We start from the raw sequence: 21936 nt of genomic DNA on the forward strand, positions 1-21936 counted from the left end.
AATGAAACGTTTTTATATGAATCTGTCGTCTTCTGCCCCTCTCTCTCACCTTTTTGGACTCAGCTCTCATGGGACCTATCATATTTGTTGGGTACTGAGATATGTTTGACTCCGCGCCATTTTTTCATGAATGACTTTTGGGACTTCACCTTGTCCGTCCACCAAAGATCTTTACTTTTAGCTGCTCTCACAGCAGCAAAAAAATTGCTGGTCAACCGTTGGAATCCTCCTCACACAATGGACAGACGAACCTGGACTGTGTATTTGTTGGACATTATCTCAATGGAACTCTCTACTCGTATACATGGATCTAACGTGAAAACTGTTCATTCATGGCATTCAGCTTTTAATGTTGTGTCTTCTTTTCTAAAATATTTGTAAAAAATATTTTATTGTTATTTGTTTATCTATTAATATTAATTAATATGTGTTTATTATTATTATTTATATATATTTTGTATATATATTTTTTTTAAGTCTACCAAGGGGTGGGTTTTAAATTTGTACAACTGATTTTTGTTTTGTACTACTGTTCCACAAAATACACCTCAATAAACAGTTGTTAACAAAACACAGATTATCTAAATAATACATTATTTATATTTATTAGACATTTAGAGATCACAAATCAAATAAGCAATTTTGTGATCATGCAAACTTGAAAAGTCACATTTCCATTTTCCATGTTTTATTTTATTTTTATTTTATTTTTTATATTTGGTTTTCATGCGATTTCATGCAAATAACATTAACATTAATAAAGATTAATTACAAAGAAACAGCAAGTGACAATGAACATTGCATTTTAAAGTAGAAAGAGTATCTTTGCAAGTTCAAAAAATATTTTCACTGTGTGTGCAGCGGTTACAATACAGAGCTATTATTGCTATGCGATGTGAAACAAAGTAACCTGTTGCAGTTGAGTTAATTCAGTCATACTAAATGTATATTTACAGTATGTAAGCATATAATATGTTTGTCTTCAGAGAAACAGAAACACACATGCTACACAAATAATATTAGAGATGAAGTAGTACACATTTCTGCATACCACTTATTTCCCAATACAATCGTTTTACAATAAAATTAAAAATATTCCTCAACAATAATAATACATGTAAAACAGTGGGACTTTACATATTTGGACCCACATACTTTTTAAGATTTTCATGAATATGTTTGCACAATTAGTCAAACATTTAATTGTATAGCCTGAGTGATTCAACAACTGGATAGAAACTACAACAAATATGTTAAGCTTCAACAGTTTTTGAAGGCTCTTGGCTGCATTTCATGGCTTGTGTTCAGAGCTAATTTCCAATCTGCAGTATTTCAGCTCAATTAGGCCTTCTGAAACTGCAACGATTGTGCCATCTCACATTGAAGCATTGAATAATAGTGTATATCTAGCATTCAGCTCACGTTTAGGATGAGGGAGATAGGTCTGAGTGATGTGAGGTTAGCTTCACCTCCATGCTTTCCCTTATCATGAGAGACAGATAATGTCAGTGTCCACCTCAGTGCTGATTACCCTGTCATATGGCATCAGTGTCACTCTCTAAGCCAACACAAAACCCCCCAGGGCCCATTAGTGCTGGCCTGGGCTATTTATGGGCTCTCCTCATCACCCAACTGCAAAAACACTATCTCCTCTCTCTTTCATCGCTTGTTGTCTATTTCCATCCCTATACTCATTTCTGTTGTTCTCTTCGGTGAAAGGGATAACTTTTGAAAAGCATAGAGTATTAGGAAAAAAAAAAATACTTTTGAGCTCCACCAGAATCATCCAGTTTGCTTTTATGCTGAACACAATGAGTGGTCTTTGTTTCTGTGTCCTCAAAAACACATTCTGAGGTATTAGACTAACACCAATACAGTATTCCTGCACTAGAAAGAAGTGTGAGCCTTCCTTGATTGACAGAAAGTTAAAAGCTAAAAGCTGAATTCACTTTAAACCTTGAAAAAAAAAAAAAGTGCACCATTTTGTCTCAGGGTTAAATATATTATAACTATAAATGCTGTAAATGACAGTAAACAATTCAGGGAATTATTATATAATATATATATATATATATATATATATATATATATATATATATATGTGTGTGTGTGTGTGTGCTTTAAAGAAATGGAAGGACATTGATAGAGTTAGCTTTTTGCACAGACCTGATATTCATCAAAATAACAAGGATAAAAATGGGATAAAAAAACTAATAAAAATAAAAAGATTCAACTATACAAAAGGAGAGCTGATGGAAATGGATTAAACTGTCTATTGTAGTTCCATCTCTTTTCATGAGCAGTTGAACATGACTGCGGTAGGATAAGGGGCAGAGGCAGTGGAGTGGAGTAGGATCATTTTGTAAGCTCTTTCTTCGTGATTCACATTTTATGTATGACACTGATGTCCAGGCAGCGAGAGAGGTGGTTTAAAAGAAAACGTACTGAAACCAGTCCTACAGTAGCACATTCATAGCAAGAATTGCTTATATCTTATTCACTAAGGCCATTTCAACTGAAAATCCATTTCACTCACACCTGTTACAAAACCTCTGTGGATTTAAACGTCAGTAATATAAATCTAAAAGTAAATGGAGAGAGACATTCAGGCTTTACATACAAAAAAAAGTCCAGCTTCTTGTAATTGTAATGGTTTGTTTATCAATTTACTAGGGAACAAGAGAAAAGTAAGGGGAGATATTTTTACTGATGAATAATTATTATGACAATATATTTACACACACACACACACACACACACACGTGCACTTGTTACTATAAGGATGCTATTTCTGTGCTATTTCTCCTTGATTGATCTGACCCACACCCAGGGGCATCCATATAAGCTGTGAATGCTCTGCATATTCAAGCCATTTAAGAGAACAAGTTCAGGGATTGGCTAACTAATATTAACATTAATATAAATTCCTTTGTCATTTGATATCAAGCATAAGGTTTACATAATTAAATGTTGGGAATACGCATGCAACTTTCCGTAAATAATTTTTTTTGCTAAATACTGGTAATTGTCTGAAAATCTGTGTCAGAAGGGATTCAGGTGAGAGGATCCACAGTAGCTTTGGCGTCTATGTTCTATTGTCATGAATCACCATTACTGTTTTCTGTTCTCATTGGTTTATTCACATGTGAGTGATTTAATGTGCAAGGAAAGCTGTCCGAAAATTGCTCGCCCAAATGGAAAAATCTGCTGTTTTGCTGCCAGATATCGATACTGAAAATCACATTGTTTTTAATGCAAAACAAATTGATTAAATCACTTTCGGTGTATTTTATTGTTCCATGCTTGGAAAATCTTGCATGTGTGATGTGTGTGTATACATATATACATATACATACACACATCACACATGCAAGATGTGTGCGTGTGTGTAGGCATGTGGGAAGGTGCTGACACCTAATGGATGTGGCAACATTCATACTTTTAAATCGACACCTGCCATGGTGTTTCTTATTTGCCATCTCAGACACATTATTTAATTAGATAGCATATCTGGTTAGAAAAGTCACTTGTCTCCACTGGTGAAACCTAATGTAGTGAAGGTAATTTAGTCATATTAAATGTATACAGTTTGAGTTCAGAGAAGCACCCATACATTTTCAAAGTAGAGACAGTCCACATTTCTGCTGACTACCACCTCAAGATTTTTTTCTAAAGTTAGCTGGACATGGTTTGGCTGCAGTGGGTTAACTCCCTGACCCTTAAACCCAGCTGAGACCATGGGCAAACCTCAGCGTGGAGTCTAACCAGCAGATGTGCTTCCGCAGCGGCCCAGCTGCATACCATGTTAAAGGCCCAGCACCCCCTACTTCCTCCTCCATCTGCCACTGCCACACACCAGATAACACACTCAAGTACAGTATAAAAACCGTAAACCCTCAGAATCTACCAGAGAAATATGCACCCTGTTTCAACCGCTAATGAGGATAAAAACGACTTTCCAGATGGTCATTGGCCTTTACCCTTAATGCCAAAATGAGCCTAGAAACAAATATAGGATACATCTGTCATGGCATATTCAACAAAGCAGAACTTGATCTGATATTGCTTTATTTGGCCAAGCAATCACATATTTGAATGCTCTTGTCAGGAACAAAGTCATTAAAGATAGTTACAGCAAAATAGAATAATCAAGAAGGTGGTAATTACTGTACGGAGATCTATGTACTGCCTATGGCTCTGACAATTTCATGTGAAAGCAGTCTCTAATGTTAAGATGTGATACTGAATGTAAAGCATGTACCCTTGTGTAATTAGATTACAACTCAAGCTGCCCTACAGTGTTAAAGAGAAGCTACAAAAAGTGGATGACTTTATCTGTAGAATGTTTTAACTATCAAAGCAGGGCATACTTGGATGCTGTTTTACTAAAATAAGCCCTTGACAGGTTGCCTAGTACATTTCTGATAGGAAACCTTTTATAGTTGTTTGTTCAACAGTATGTGAGCAAACACTTCACGATCACTTTACTTCAAGGCTCAAGTAATTCTACGGAGATTTTAGCATATCTAGAAACTTTTGAGCCAGACATAATGTCTGTTAGCTGCCGGGTTGGCAGCGGAGGACATCTGCTCTGAAAGGCACCAAATTGTCAAAAGCAGTGGTGAACGTAAATTCAAAATGTATATGTTTAAATCATGAGCTTCACCCATTTAAATATGTACTTTCAAGTATTGAACAAGAGTTAAGAATTAAAGGAACATTCCAGGTTCAATAAAAGTTAAGCTTAATGAAAATGAAAATGAAGAAGAAGAAGGCTGTGTGGTTACAGAGAGGCTCTTATAATGGAAGTGAATGAGACCAAACTGTAATTATATTACATTCATATTCATTAAATATTTACTTTGATTTTAGTGTAAAAAAAACCCCCAACAAAACAAAACATGTTTTTTTCCTTTCTTTTTTTTAATTATAATTTTCACATTTCTTCTTTTAAATCTAATACAAAATAAATAAATGACTTCAATTATAAGGTCCTCACAGTAAACTTGATATTTGTATTGAACCTGGAATATTTCCCTAAAACCGCTACTAACTAGTAGTGCACTTTTTTTGGTTGTATTTATTATTCATTAAAGGATATGTTTATTATAGGTTTATTTAAAAAAAAAAACAAACAAACAAAAAAACACCTAGGTTTTTTGACTTGAAAATAAATGTAAAATAAACCCTTTTCAAATTATTCCAATAAGTTTTAGCATATTTAAGGCAGTGTGCAGACTCTAAATCAACATAGGCTGATAGCTTAAAATATGTGAGCAGTATGCTGTATACATGTTATCTATTTCCATAAATATGTCTCAGAAAATAACTTCCAAATCATTGTCAAAAATCCCCCTGACAAGACCTTATTTATTTTTTACCTGCCAGGAATATGGCGTGCATAATCAGAAATGTTATTAGAAGAACAGACCCCTCGCCTGTTAGCCCTGTTACCGGAGCTCGTAATAACTCTCAAAATGCAAATGAACTCTGGGTAATCTATTAACGTCACTTCAATTTTATATCAGCACTCCAATTTAGCAGATCCTGACACATTCCTGTGCACTGTGTCTCCGTACACGGGTTCATTTTGCCAGGAGAGAGCGGGCACACTACAAGCAGGGCGGAGGAGCCATGTGCCATCTGTCTCTTCCCGACTTTATTACCCGACTCTATAATGAAGCCCCCGTCGCTGAGGCCTCACACACGCTCGACTTTCAGATGACAAAAACAACTTTCCCTGCTTTATTTTTCCTTGTAGCAATTATTGTCATTCACACCTTCTTCCATGGAAAGGCGGCGGCATGGACGACTCAATGTTAATTACCCGCAATAGTCACTTCAAGTAGATTTGCTAATTTCAACAATGTAACAATCCTCTTGTCAGCAGCAGAAGGCTTTGTAATGCCAGCATATGGTTTGAAGACCTGATGGGGGAATTCGCCTGCTTGTATTGGCCTTAGAGTCAAAGACCCCATTAGTGAAAAAACACAACCGGTAATCCAATGAGATTTGTCCAATCCATGCAAATGAGTTATCACTGCCCATTGAGGACAGACCAACGCAAACAAGTAACACTCTTTAATTATTCAAAGTGAAATTCAAATATGAGATACTCTCATGAATATACATATACAAATTATCGGGGGAAATTTGCATCCATGAGCTTTCATCAAATGTTTTAAGTTGAGAAGGTGAAGGATTTGTCTCGCCTCACATGGCCTTTCAAATCATTTATTCTTTGTTCTCTCATGGCTTTGGAGATCTAAGGATTTTAGAGATTGCCGACAGTGTTACACAACAGTCCATTAGCATCTGAGTGTTACTTGTTCTCACTGAAATTAAAATATATATTTTTGTAGTGGAATGCTTTTCTTGGTTTTTACATTACACCTATATACAAAATTCAGCCATTACTTCAGGGAACAATAGTTTGAGCAACTACTGTACCACAATACCATTTATTTATGTTTCTCTTCAGATGGGTTTATTATTATTATATTATTATAATAAATTAAGTCACGATTACATACTAGTCAAATTCTAACACTTAAACCCATTACTACTGTAATACAACTGCACTTTAAAGAATATTTCGTAATTATAATTATTTTACTTTACACTACAGAAGCTTTATTTCTTCACTTGCAACACTTAAAGGGTTACTTCATCCAAAAATGAAAGTTCTGTCATTAATTACTCACCCTCATGCCGTTCCAAATCCGTAAGACCTTTGTAGCTTCATAAAATTACGGCTGAACCACTGATGTCACATGGACTATTTTACCGATGTCCTTATTATGGGTCTGGGAACATTTGAGTTGATTTGCTCTCTAGGGTCAGAAAGCACTAGAATTCATCAAAAATATTTTAACTTTTGTTCCGAAGATGAATGAAAGTCTTACGGGTTTGGAACGACATGAGGGTGAGTAATTAATGACAGAATTTTCATTTTGGGTGAACTAACCCTTTAAAACTTCAAGCTTTCATTTTGTTGGTGGGAAACCTTTTAAGTTTCTGTGATAAGCTTCTTGTTACAAATCTAGTGCAACACTGTGAACTACTGTCTACAAAAATGTTGGAAATGATGTGAATGTGAAAAAGCGTAACTGGCACACTGCATTCCCAGTCGCACGCGTAACTTACAGCACATGCAGATATGGAGTTCGCAGCTGTACGTGTGTAAATGATCACAGTGCCACACACTACTGTGTGTGTGTCAAACTCGCTGTCAAACAGAAGCGAAAGCAAGAAAACTGGAATTGGTGTATTGATACTGTGGAAAATGAGCATTGAATCATGAAACTAAATATTCAGACTTGGTCTGTATCAAAATATCTACATTTTTGACAACTCTATAACATTAGGGTGATCATACGTCCTCTTTTCCCCAGACATGCCCTCTTTTGGACCTAAAAAAATGTAGCTCGTGTTGGATGTAGGGTTGCCAAATCTGCATTTTTTTCCAAAGAATTGGGCTGATTTAAAACTGTTGCGGCGGTTTGATTTTATCCACTGTGTTAAAGGTTTGAAATAGGGCCTATTGCATAAATTACATTTGACTGAAATGCTTGTATTGAAACATTTGGCATTCACCTATGATAAACTTAAGTTTTGTGAAGGATGGCACTGTGGTAGGAAGCTTTTAGCTGTGTTTATGATCAATCTGCATAAAGGTGACTGTAAAATATGTCATTTAGATATGGACATTACGGTAACACTATTTTAGGGTCTCTTAACAAGCTGCTTATTAGCATGCATATTACTAGAATATTAGCCATTTATTAGTAGTAATTGAGCACATATTAATGTCTTATTCTACATCCCTAATCCTACCCAATACCTAAACTTAACAACTACCTTACTAACTATTAATAAGCAGCAAATTAGGAATTTATTGAGGGAAAAGTCGTAGTTAATAGTGAATAAGTGTTACTTATTCTAAAGTGTTACCGAAATGACATATTTTGAGTTTTGATATGGGATATGATCATCACAACAACCACACACACCCATCCCCCTCCCCCCTGGGTGCATCCTGTCCCCCTTCCTCTTTTTTGAAAACCAAAATATGGTCACCCTAAATAACATACATACAGTTATAGCCAAATACTTTAACGCAAGTTTAATAAATGTGTCTGTGTTAATCAAAGTAATATACTAGCTGTTCGTATACCTGTACTAACTATAATTCCATCATCAACAACCTACTGTAAGCTACAACGCAAATAAATGAACATCAGTTGGTTTGGTTTCTCAACTGAACTTTAAGAACCCAAACAAACTTCACAACTTTCTCACAAAACTTATTGTCAGGCCATTATTAGAAAACAAAACATGCAACATCAGCATGAGAGGTAAACCTCTGTGATTTGTGTACATGAGACAGGAAATAAAAGAGGCTTCCTTATTTGTCTGTTTGTTGTTTTTCTCTTCCAGCCAAAGAGCTTTTGATTCTCTCTATGAGTGTCTCCCACAACATAAATACTTTATAAGACCAAAACAAGTCATTGAGAATGCCTTTCAAGCAAACAAGAGAACATCAGCTAATGTTTAATTGATCAGCAGTGACAAAAGGAAAGAACAATTGTGAAAGAAGTCAACTTCAGGCATCTTTTGCCATATCCCCCTTCCTGCCCTCCTCCACCACTGCGCTTGTCACCCCCGCCATCTGCTGTATCCCACACTTCACTGTCAAACCCCTCTGAAAACTACACTGAGGATTTCAGTTGAGTGCATTAGTCTGAAAGCAGAAGAAAGACTCTCACATACAGCTCCAAATCCATATGCTCTAAGTGCACAAAAAATATGACAAAGAACAAACGCTGAGGAGAAAATGCCCATATGAAGAAGCCAAGATTTTAAAGGAAACAAGGAAGCTCTGTGTTATACATAACTGGGTTATAATGTACCTGTAAAAGAGCACTATTCCCCCAACTGCATTCTACACTTCAAAAGTGAGCCTTGGGTCAGGAGTTGAAAAACTCTTGAAGCATGGTGCAGATTTAATGCTGTTTTACTGCTCAAATTGACATCGATCATTTTATTAATGGCACTTCCTGTAACTCAGAGTACTCTCATATTTAATCTATATTAATGAATATAGTTATCCTCTCTGCATTACATTATTTCATGTTGTGTATAAACCATCAACCGCTAAAACAAAACAAGTCATGAGTTTAGACATTTCATACAGCTATTCCCCAGTGCAAGAGTTGAAAATACACAACAGATTCCTTTATACTTTGCTGAAAAAAGGGAATTTCACTGCAAAACACTACATTGCAGCACAACAGGGCTTTCAGAATGTCATGAGGGTTACTATGAATCCCTTAAGTTGATTCCCTTCACCGACTAACTCATATTCAAAAATCCATCTCGAGGTCAGGCTCGGATTGTACGGGGAAATCTCAAGAAGGCTTTGTCAACTAAATATGAACTCTATTTAAATCAAGTTTTAAGGATACGTTCATTAGAATGCAAGAACTTATATACATTAATACATTATGTGCCTTGAAAAACAAAAAAAAACATTGGTTTCTGAGGTTACAACATGACTATAGGCACCAGTATACATTTTGTGCATTGTTGTATCAATCTCCAGATATACTAATGAGACATTCCTGTCACCTCCTATTTCTTTGTCTATTCTTAGATAGCTATTACTTGTATATTTTGTCAGAGCTTTTGTCTGCCTCATGTAATTGTTCATCTGAGACAACCAGAGATGATGAAAGGAGATCACTCACCCACTTGGGACATCTCTGGCACTGAACCTTTGTAAGGCCCCTCAATGAACTGTGGGGGGTTGTCATTGATGTCTTGCACTTTGATGATGAACTCTGACGGTGGTTCCAGAGGTTGGTTGGTGTCTCTGTCGATGACCTGTGCCGTGAGCGTGTACTCGGCCTTCTCCTCCCTGTCTAGCCTTTTCATGGCGTGAATGTCCCCCGTCCTCTCGTTGATGGCGAAGATGGTGCCCGCCCCTTCCCCTGCCAGCACATACTTGATGTTCTTATTCCCCATGTCCAAATCTGTATGGAGCTAAAAAGAGAAACAGAGGAGGGGGATTGAGGCTACTTCCAGTTGCAGCTAATACCACTTGAGCATGACCAGATCAATGGCATCTACACTGGACCGAGCTGCAATCAATCACATAAAATAATTAAAGCCCACCGTCAAGTGCAGAGCTGCACAGTCTCTTCGAAATTCTAGTGTTTTACTGTGACGGCTGAATTGTTCAATCTCACAGACAAAAAAGGGGAAAAGTGCAGGCTAAGTCCTGGATTTCAAGGTAATGCTTGGGTTGTGTATCCCATCTATCTGTCATTCACCTCTTCATACATCGCTAGTAGAGGGTGGAGGTCAAAGCGTTCTGCTCACACCTGCCTCAGGGCCCTGTTACCAACTTGAAACCAGTCACCAGGCCACAGCTCCAGAATGAGAAGGCAATTGGGTTGTGTGTGGGAAAAAAAAAAAAGGAAGAAAGAAAGAAAGAAAATAAATAAAGGGCAAGACTATCCTTGACTGCTTCTGAGAGGGATAACAGACAGACATCTGCCAAACAAAAGAGAAAGAAGCCCAAATCTAGCTAAGCCTTCTCTCATAATTATTTATTTATTTAGTCAAGTTTTTAGACTTTTATGGGTTTGATGTATTTTTTTCTCTACAAAACAAATTAATTAAACCCTTTTTTGGTCACTCTTAATTTTAAGGTTTAAATACTTACTATTAACAAACCATTAACTAAGACTTTTGCCTCCATAACCTCCTAATTTGCTGCTTATTAATAGTAGTAAGGGAGTTAGTAATGCAGTTGATTAGGTATTGAGTAGGATTAGGGAATATTATAAATACTAATTACTAATAGTTAATAACTACTAGTTGTTAACTATTAGTAATTAGTATTTATAATATTAGGGAATATTATAAATACTAATTACTAATAGTTAACAACTAGTGAGAACTAGTCCCTTATTAATTAGTAGTTCCTTTTTTGTATTGCATTTGTCTAGAAAACTGTATCATTGGTAAGTTGGTAGACTGAACAATTTGGAACAATTAGTTTTATAACTACAACATCTTGAGTCAGTAATAAATATTGTTGTAAAGAAAGAAAGAAAGAAAATTTAATTCAGCAAGGACACGTTAAACTGATTATTAAAGACATTCATAACGTTACTAATTATATCTATTTAAAATATAAAAAATATATATGAATATATCAGTTTCCGCAAAAAAAAAGCAGCACAACTTTATTAAAATTGATAAGAAATGTTGAGAACCACATCAGCATACTAGAATGATTTCTAAAGCACCATATTATTATTATTATTATAATGCACAACATCAACAACAAAAACAATAATAATAATGCTTCAGAATGACATGAGGGTGAGGTTTTTTTTTTCTTCAGACAGAAATGATGAACTTTTACATTTCTGAAATTCCATTTTTAGAATTTTCTTCCCTACATAACTCACATCAGTTCTGTTGCTACATCATGTACAGCAAATTCAGTTCCATTTCTTGGAGGTGGTAATATATGCAGCCTGGTGCGAGGTGGAAGTACACTTGAGATTGCAGCAACAAGGACAGCGTGAGCTTTGAAATGTGGACTTTAAGAAGAAGAAAAACAATTGCTTAATAACTATGGTTTTATGCATATGTTATCTCAGCGGTGCTGTTTCCAGACACTGACAAAGCACACACACTTAAATTGTCACACCTTGCACTTTTGTCCTCCTAATTGTCCTATCATTCCACATGAAAGATCTATCTCATTAACACATCAGCTTCACAACAGTCTTCGCTCTACGAAAACCCCTAAATGAGCCCAAATTAATGGTGCTTTTTCTGATGGAAAACTTTTTTTCTCTTTCCTGAGATTCTCATGTATTCGAGAAAATTGGCAATCATGTGTATTATTATGGATTCCTACAATATATGAACAAAATGTCACAGCTGCAAAACTTCACTTCCTCCATTTGTTCATCCCAATGCCCTATGTGTACAGACAACATTTCAAGCTTGCGCTCACACCAGTCTCATTTTGACGAGTGATCGCTTAATCTCAATGTGCAAACAATCGGCTGAAAGTGCGGCAGCGGAGGGGAGGTAGTCTGTCATTATCCGGGTTGCCAGGGCAACTCCAGTGCACTAACATCTGACGGCATCCACATTTTCCCAACTCTCTTAACACACATATAATGGAAAGAAGTCTGGTAGTTGTTACATTTTTTTGTTTGTTTGTTTTGTTTCAATACTGTCACATATGGAAAAAGTCTATGATCACTCCACTGAAGGTACAAAGGAGAAATAAAGTCAAAGAAAACAACAAAATCACAATGTTAAGTTGATTTAATTATAAATTTGACCGAAATTCATTGGTGTGGATTACATTCAGAGCTGCCCGACTGGAGCTGAACAGGAACAACAGTGGGTTTTACACCCGTCTCTCTCTGTACCACTGCCGTGGACTACAGCTTTTATTGTCAGTTCAGGAGAAAATATGTCAGTGGCTGCTAGAGATGAACCTTTATGATGAGCCTGAGGAACAATCAGCGGCTCCGTAATGAGGACCCCTCCATCCCTCTACGCCTGCCGACTGCACACTAAAGTGCAGCGTTAAGCCCGACATTGCAAATGAATGATTTTGCCTCATGTCAACACAAGTGGCAGAGAGGATGGGAGCAGAGAAGAGAAGATCCACATCACCTACAGAGATGTCGTGTCACACATTTAAAAAATATCAGCGGAGCCCCAACCCAAGGACCATCTCAACGGTCAATTAGCCATTGTTTAGGTTCTGCTTTGCACTAAGTGAACTGTGGATTTGACCATGTGCTACTGCAGGCCTTCAAGGTCAATGCAGTTTCTGCATGGTGCCTGCTGAAAGGTTTCATGGTGATCATGCATGTTGCAAGAGCAAATTCCTGTAATGGATTCCGGGGCTTTCAGAAGCGATGCCATTTATATTTTAACAGCCACTAATGACATTAACTTACTTCTCCTCCTCATCATCAGCAGCATCACTATAATTCATGTCAATGCTATATTGGCAAGACATAGTTAACACGGCTTTCATACTGTTATCTTTTCATTTTGCCCATCTAGATGAAGTTGTAGCCATTGTGGTTGGCATGTGGTGCTCATGTGGGAAATGTAGGTTCAGATTTGGCTGTGTGTCACATCCAATATTAATTTCCCTCTTCCCTTATTATTTCTCAACTCGGTACTTGGTACTTTCACCATCTGCTATGTAATTTCCAACTGAAACTACTAATAACTGCAAAAAAATATTGTATTATTCAAAAACACTATTCTGTTTGCAATCAGTCATCCCAAACCTGCTACCATAAGTCTTTGTTTAGCATTATTATATATGTAAGCAAGGTGTGTGTGTGTATATATATACCCACTGCTCCGGGTGTGTGTTCACTGCTGTGTGTGTGCACGTTGGATGGGTTAAATGCAGAGCACAAATTCCGAGTATGGGTCACCATACTTGTCAGTATGTCACTTCACTTCACTTATATATATCACTGACTCTCATATATAAATAAGTCTGTTTCAGATGTTGAAAATTGGCTGTATGGAAAATAAGCTATGTGTACATATGCGCGTAATGAATGAATCTAAATATAAATATTTTCTTCATGAGAAAAAGATTGCATGCTGCCTGATAAGCCTATTGTTAAATTCTTGCAGTACCCACTGAGAATTGTTTATTAAATGGGATGTCACCTTTACGCCCTTAATAATAAATATTGTTTACATGTTGTCTTTAAGACTTTCCCCCAAACACAATGTGCAATTGAATTTTGTATGTGGCAAAATGAATAGGCTATATATAAAAGTTATGATTGTTATTTTTTACCAGCTCACCCTACATTTGACACAGTATGTTTTCAATAAAACAGGATTCGTACCTTCATAGAAAATAATAAATGCCCTAATGAAAAACAACGAGAGTAAGCATGTGATGCATGCTTGACTAATGAATACCACACGGTGCCTTGAATAGAGTGGCTTTCTCAGTAACCTTCCAAGGTACATGATTAGCCTTCCTGTGCTCCTGATTTATTCCTACTGTGCTGAGAAGGAACCAAACAGAGGAATTGTTATTGCTACACAAAGCAAATGTAATCAAATCAAAAACAGATATATTTTCATGAAGCAGATCCAACTACATATCCAGATACAAAACCCTACTACAAAAGAGCTTTATCTGTGTCCAGATATTACAGATTGAGAATCTAATTTCATGGTTTAGCATTGTGGTTTTTTTTTTTTTGTACCCGCTGTTTTATTTAGTGAGTGGCTGAATGGACTGTGGACTGCTACAGGATGTGATTACCAATTCTCCTGTTAAAACATGCATTGATTTCACACAAGTAACACCATCACAAGCAACATGTCAAGTCTGGGCTGGGCCTGGTCCTGTTTAAGACTGGCTGTGACTCTGGACTTCTGGTGTGCTAAAAACTAATCAGATATACAAAGATCTTCCAACCTAGAAACCACAAACCATGGAACAACAACAACAACTAATAATAATAATAATAATAATAATATCTCTGCTGTTAATCTTTCTCACACTGAACTGAAAACGACATGCCACTATGTCATGTTCATTTTTATTTCCAAGTGGTTCCCTAAGGCCATGAAGGTACTACAGTGCCATTAAACATGCAAATAACTCATCCATCTCTCCTTGGCAGAGACCAATGGACTGATAGGAGCTGCAATTATCATGTTCTTTTCTTTGAAGTGTCTATTGGATGTCCCCACAAAAGGCTTCAGGGACAGATGGGGGTTCAGTGCTCAGGCAGCACTATCTATGCTTGCTGTCTGTTCTAATGTGAAATTACAGAGAACTCTGTTTTAATATGTCACATCACGGCAGAGTAGACGAGGCAACAAGCTGTTCCTTTGTCTCACAGACTGAAGACTGCATGCAAACCGAATGTGTGTGTGTCTGTTTGTGTGCACGCGCATATGTGCTTATAAGTGACTATGCAGCTCCGAAGTCTGGAGATTAGAAAACCAGCAGGCAAGAGGTAAGGGGTAGTGTTTCATGTACAAGAATACAAAGGGTGAGCATCCTTTCTTGTTTTCCCCCTTAAGGTGTACTGTACATTTTATGAAAGCCATACTGAGTGATGAAAGCATCTTACAAATTTCACAGGTTCCAAAACATCATTGTTTTGCTGCACTGTTTTAGCACCTGTATTTCTAGCATTTCTTTTTTGGTGTGTGCCGAGGGCAAAATGAGCAGTTTACCCAGAAAATAAATTCCCACAGCAGATATTTATTTTACTTTCATCTTCTCTCTTTGGGAAGATAAATATAGAGGTCTTCTCTGTCTTTTGAATGACTTTTGAACCCATCATTATTTTCTGTTTTTAAACAGAAAATTGGCATGACCTCAAATGTATTAAATTCAAGCAAAAATAAAGAGACTGTTTAACATCTACTTCAATTGTGAAGAGAAAATTCCCAAACGTAACAACTGCAAGCTCATGGAAGTTCAGCTGCACCTTCTGACAAAATAAAGGGCTTGTTGATGGAAAGAAGACAAAAAAAAAAAAAAAAAACATAAAAATGGACCCTTCAAAATGAACACGGTTAAATTACGCATCCATTTTTATTCTCTGTCTGAAATGCCCATCGGTAGTGTCAACAGAGATTTTCACGCTGCACTGCAGGCACATCAGCTGATGGAGACATTTTCCCCCTACCTGCAATTTACATCAGAACACACGCATAGTGAGATTAGTGGCATTGGTGAATGGACTACTCTGACTGAACGCTCTAACAATGTGTCATCCACTCACCACTGTGAGGAGCATTCAATACCATCCTGCTTTTAGACCAAGCACAATGAACACAAGTCAGTCTGACCATTTAAAAACTCCCAGGAATAAAACAATTTGTGGTAACACTTTATAATAATGTCCAGTTATAAGTCATTTATAAGTGATTAGTTAATGATTAACTAATCATTTACAAAACATTCATAAGCGATTAATAAGTGATATGCTAACAATTTGTGTATGTTTTGTTAATTTATTTAAAAGTCATTTACAAGTAATTAGATGATGATGAACTAATCATTTACAAAACATAACTATACATTCAAAAATGATTAAGTAATATGCTAACGATTTATAAATCTGTCATAAGTTATCTTTAAATATAGCATCATGAAATAATCAAACAGATCCTTAATGGTTAATAGTTAATAGTTAATATATTATTAATCACTTATAGATCATTGAAATGTCAACATTGTACTATTATCTCAATAAACATTATAAATCATTTACAAAGCTTTCTGCATCCCCTAATCTAAAGTGTAAACTACTCATCAGTTGTAAATGTTTTACAAACCTTCCAGGTTACAGGTTGTTTGTGAATATATATATATATATATATATATTTATATATATATATATATATATATATATATATATATATATATATTTACGCACACACGACTGGAAACCATAAAGTTTGTAAAACATTTACAACTGATGATTAGTTTACACTTTAGATTAGGGGATGCAGAAAGCTTTGTAAATGATTTATAATGTTTATTGAGATAATAGTACAATGTTGACATTTCAATGATCTATAAGTGATTAATAATATATTAACTATTAACCATTAAGGATCTGTTTGATTATTTCATGATGCTATATTTAAAGATAACTTATGACAGATTTATAAATTATTAGCATATACTTAATCATTTGTGAATGTATAGTTATGTTTTGTAAATGATTAGTTCATCATCATCTAATCACTTGTAAATGATTCAAAACTTATTCTACAAAACATAGATAAAAATATTAACATATCAATTATTAATCATCTATGAATGCATAATCATGTTTTGTAAATGATTAGTTCATCATTAGCTAATTACTTGTAAATGACTTTTAAATGAATTAACAAAACATACACAAATTGTTAGCATATCACTTATTAATCGCTTATGAATGTTTTGTAAATGATTAGTTAATCATTAACTAATCACTTATAAATTACTTATAACTGGACGTTATTATAAAGTGTTACCCAATTTGTTTGATTTCTTAGCTTCCAAGTGGTATATGTAGCAGAGGCCAGCGGGTAAGTGCTGTGCAGGTTAAACATCACTCCCCGACCTCAAGTGGCGCTCTAGCGACTGACGCTAGAGGCCGTGGCCTTTAGCCTCCTCATTAGAGCGCCCGCCTCCCACACCGGAGACTGTGGTTCGAATCCCGCTTGGGGCGGGGCGAGTAGGACTGCGACATTGGTGCCGTGACCCAGTAGGGAGTGAGGTTTAGGGGGTTGAACCTCACTCCCCGACCTCAAGTGGTGCTCTAGTGACTGACGCTCCTCGTTAGAGTGCCCGCCTCCCACACCGGAGACTGACGAATCCCGCTCGCAGCGGGGCGAGTAGGAACGTGACATATGGACTATCAACAGAGTTGTGCAGCATTCCGAATTAAATAAAGAATCCTCTGTCAGTTACAATTTAATTCCTGAATTTGAAATTAATTGGAATGGAGTAGCAAACAAGACTCAGAATTGCAATTTAAATTAAAATGTAAAGAAAGTAGACATTAATTCAAGATGTATGTAGGGGTGGGAAATATACTGGTAGACACAATTAACTGATGGAAATTTTTCAACCGGTAGACAGTTTGGACTATCGTCTCTGTCGTAGTTAAAAGCTCACGTGACAATGCTGTGCTACGTGGTCACGAAAACGTATCGTTTGTATGCATTTTTAAGTATTGTGATTTAAAAACATGGGATTTTAAGATGCTGAAACACAATCAGAAGCGAATATTCTATATTCGCTATATGTGCACACTGTCTGAGAGACTGTTTCCGAGCGCTGTCAGAGAGGTGCGCATGCGGAAGATGGTGCTCATAGAGCACGGGAGTATTGAGCAGAGTCATTTTTGCTGCTTTATAGGCCTTAAACAGTTACACAAACTCTTATGTGTCAAAATACCCATCTTTGCAAGTATCCTCATAAACACAGTAGGTCTTAAGTGAAACCAAAAGAGCTGAGAAAGAAAAAGATGTATAACAGTATATTGGATACGGGAAGCTCTTAAAGTGACAGCATTCTAAAATTCCTTTTGTCTGTCATTCATGTTAATCAAACAACAAAAGAGAGAAAATAACTGTTCTCTTACTGTTCTTGACTAAATCGCTTTTCTAACTTTCTAACTTAAAGCTGCAGTCCATAACTTTTGTCGCTCTAGCGGTTAATAAACAGAACTGCGTGCATCTTGCGGAAGAACATTGTGGCCGGAGCTACTTCTCTCTGTTTATGTCTATGGCGAATCACGCAGGTACTGGGCTACTCCACAGTGGTACCTACCCGAACCAGTCTAAATTGTCCGAATATAAACACTTATTATAGGTGTACCGTAGTGATTCAGGACAAGCCAAAAACACGGTTTGGAAAATGGATTTATGGTGTACTCGCTTATTATATAAATTTAGTAAATTTTGAACACAAAAAAAGTTACGGACTGCAGTTTAAATTAAATATTTAATTTACACAGTGTTGAACATGCAGTGTTTTATTCAATTGATTACTTTATCCAATGTATGTATCATCTCTTATTTATTTATTTATTGTCATTTTGCTTGTAATTATAGTTTCTGTTTGCTCATCTTCAGTCAGCTTGAGTTTTTTTTTTTTTTTTTTGGATACGACCGCCAAGATAGATAGACACAAAGATAGATAGATAGACACAAAGATAGATAGATAGATAGATAGATAGATAGATAGATAGATAGATAGATAGATAGATAGATAGATAGATAGATAGATAGATAGATCACAGAGTGATAAAACATAGAGCAGTATTGAAATTCCCTGCTCTTATCAAAGGTCTTAACAGTGAAGGCCACTTGAACACATGGGGCCCTTCTTGCCAATAGAGGTCAACTGGAAGGAGGGCAGTAGGGGTGTCCCTGTATGTGTGCCCCCTTCCTGTCGCCCCTGACTGGGAGATGGATGCCGGCTGTCACACTCTCCTGCCTTTGTGCTTGCCAGACGCGAAGGGGTCTCGAGGAAAGTGCCCAAACACTCATCAATCTCACTTTTGCCCTCTGCTCCTGCCTGTGCTCTTACAGGTCCCAATAACAATTTAGTCACAACATGAGGAAAAATGCTTCCACCCACAGAACCAGGGCACTAATCCGGTGACCTGAGAAAATAGAAAAGCAACTAAGAAAGTGAGAACGAGAGAGTAATAGCCCGGAAAAGGAAAAAACAAACAACTTTATATTGGCTCTTCTATGGTACTGATCTACTGTCAGGCTGTGAAAGGATGAAAAGATGCAAATGAGCGATATCATGAGACGTTTTTTCTCGTATCCCATTCCTCATCATTTGTCCTCTCTCACTAAGAAAAATAAAATACGCACGGGATGAAGCTCTCTTATTCTCTTTCGGAACATAAAAATCATGACATGCATTTTCCCACAAATATTTAATTACAGAAAAACAGGATGTCAGCAAATTCCCCTCTGTACACGTTCACTTTGATTGTGTCATTCATACTATGATGCTTTTTGATTATTGTCACTGTAACCCAGCACACTTACAGTACATCCACAGTCACCAAGCCTTAGAGCTTAGAAACGCTCTGATAGCCATCTTGAAAAATGGGTTAATAAATAGACCTCAAACCACCTCGCCATTGGAGTGGTCTCAAACCTATAATCCTTTTCCAGCAACACAACACAAGAAAAAAAAAAAAGTGACGTACTGAAGCAAAATGGCTGTCTTGGAACATCTGACTGAATAACAAGAGCAATCCAAAAAAAAAAAAAAAAAATGTTTTATATATATATATATATATATATATATATATATATATATATATATATATATATATAAAAATCAGTAATTCTTGCATGGACTGTCATCTGACAGTAAGATTAGTATTAATGGACTTTGGCATACATTTGATTTGTACTTTTGTGAAGCGTTTTCAAGGATTTAAAATTATTAAACGTATTATTATCTAGAAGAAATTTAACTTTTCTTTGCTTGAATGGAAATTATGGAAAATAAGGAGCAAAATTGCAAGGGCAAATGTTAGAACACATTATACTTTCATAGAAGTACTGGGGATAATCTTCAACATCTATGAAGCATGAACAGGTCATTTGGAATGACATCATCTGTGCTTTGCATGAAGACTGGAGCTTGCTCCTAGATCAAACACACACACATATAAACGCCTAGTAAAAAAGTGCCAATTATCTACAGGCATCTCCTCATAGACTTAAACCAGAACTCTCAATGTGGCTAATTCACAGAACGCTGTAAACACCCCTTGGAGCAGCAAGTTTATCCATTTACTTAAGTTCCAGAATTTATTTCTCTATCCATATGCAGTCATGATCTACTACTCTGACCTTTAGCATACGAATTCAATCTCATGGAGTTAGTCATTTAGTGGGGGCCAGCCTGGGCAAGCAGTAAATGTGATGATCCCAGATGGCCCACCCCCACCGAACGTAAATCAGCGAAGGAGCCGTGAAGGGAAGTCACAGACAGAGTCTGTCTTCACTGTCTAAAAAGATTGGGAAGACACTCCGTAGCAAGTCATCCGTCTGTTGTGACACTGATGCCGTAAAATTTGTCATTGGGCAAGGATTCGGAATGCACAACCAGCTTTTCGATTTTTTGGGAGGGGGTCAACTTTTGTCTTATTCTCGTCATCTTGCAATCCTCCACTCGCTTAGTGATGCACAGACAATGTGAAATCTATGAAGTGGAAGGTGTTGACTCTGAGCTGTCAGTCAAGACATCTACGGCATGTCATGCTAAGAAAAAATACAGGAAGTGCAAGGCTCTGTAGGACAGGCGCTCATGTTGAGTATCCATTTATGGGGTTTCTAGAATTTAGCAAGCCAGGCTTTAACTTTGGCATGAAACGGGAAATGCAACCATCTTTTCTTCCTATTATGATGTATATCTGAGTGAATGAGATCTCCAATGAGAAAAATGCAAGACAGGACTTGATTTTGTCCATCGAGAGTTGATTCGATCGTTGTCATTTCCTAATTGCTGCGATGTCATGTGAGTGACAGGTTTCTGGAGAAGAGAAATTACTGTCTAGCCCTTGCAACAATGCACACGTCATCAGTGTCGGAGAAGAGATGTGGTTGCGAGGGAGAGACAGTTATTTTGATTTAAGTATAGCTATATTTCATAAAAAAAAAAAAAAGAATTCATGGTGACTTTAAAAAGAACCATGCTGTGGTTTAATGCAACGCAAAATAAAACCTGAAAAAAAAAGTAGGGGAAAGGACAGTCTGTTAATGCATAAGCCCAATGCCAAACCATTGAGGTACATGCGTGCTCCTTCTTGCAAAAATATTATCTCTATGAAGTATTTCAGTCAGGTTTCAGGCCTCACCATAGTACAGAAACTGCACTTGTTAAAATTACAAATAACTTACTTCTTGCTTCAGATCAAGGCTGCATCTCATTGCTAGTATTACTTGATCTTAGTGCTACGTTCGACACTATAGACCAGTGCTTCTCAAAGTCCGGACTCTGGTCCGGATCCGGACCCGGAAGGAATTCAATCCGGACCCGCTTCTATTTCATATTTCAAGAACACTAATTATATTTCCTACTTTGATAAACGCACGTTAAACTTGTAAATCATTTGTTTATTTATTCTTATTTTTTTTATGTCTTTTTGGAGAAGGTCCGAAATTGCAGGCGAGATATTGAAACTTTTCCTTCATGACATTTGTTGTCATCATGACATCCAGTGAGCGTATGACGTTTGACATAATCGGCGACATTTCACCGCTAATATTTTAATTTTTTTTGTGTTATCACTTATATTATGGCAATTTGTCTTATAGAAGTGCCCAGTGTATACATTTATT

At 36.6% G+C, this 21936-nt stretch overlaps 1 protein-coding gene across 1 annotated transcript in view; it reads right to left on the bottom strand.

Moving 5' to 3' along the window:
* Positions 1-21936, bottom strand: part of LOC306872623 (cadherin-8-like) — a gene marked incomplete at both ends in the record, with an annotated part of 92253 nt that overhangs the window by 43837 nt on the left and 26480 nt on the right. Inside the window, one exon of the mRNA XM_079421261.1 lies at positions 9750-10044. Within this exon, the coding sequence (XP_079277387.1) occupies positions 9750-10044 (295 nt within the window). The remainder of the gene's footprint in view (positions 1-9749; positions 10045-21936) is intronic.

This window comes from Barbus barbus (genome assembly GCF_936440315.1).
Source record: "Barbus barbus genome assembly, chromosome: 1".
Lineage (NCBI taxonomy): Eukaryota > Metazoa > Chordata > Actinopteri > Cypriniformes > Cyprinidae > Barbus > Barbus barbus.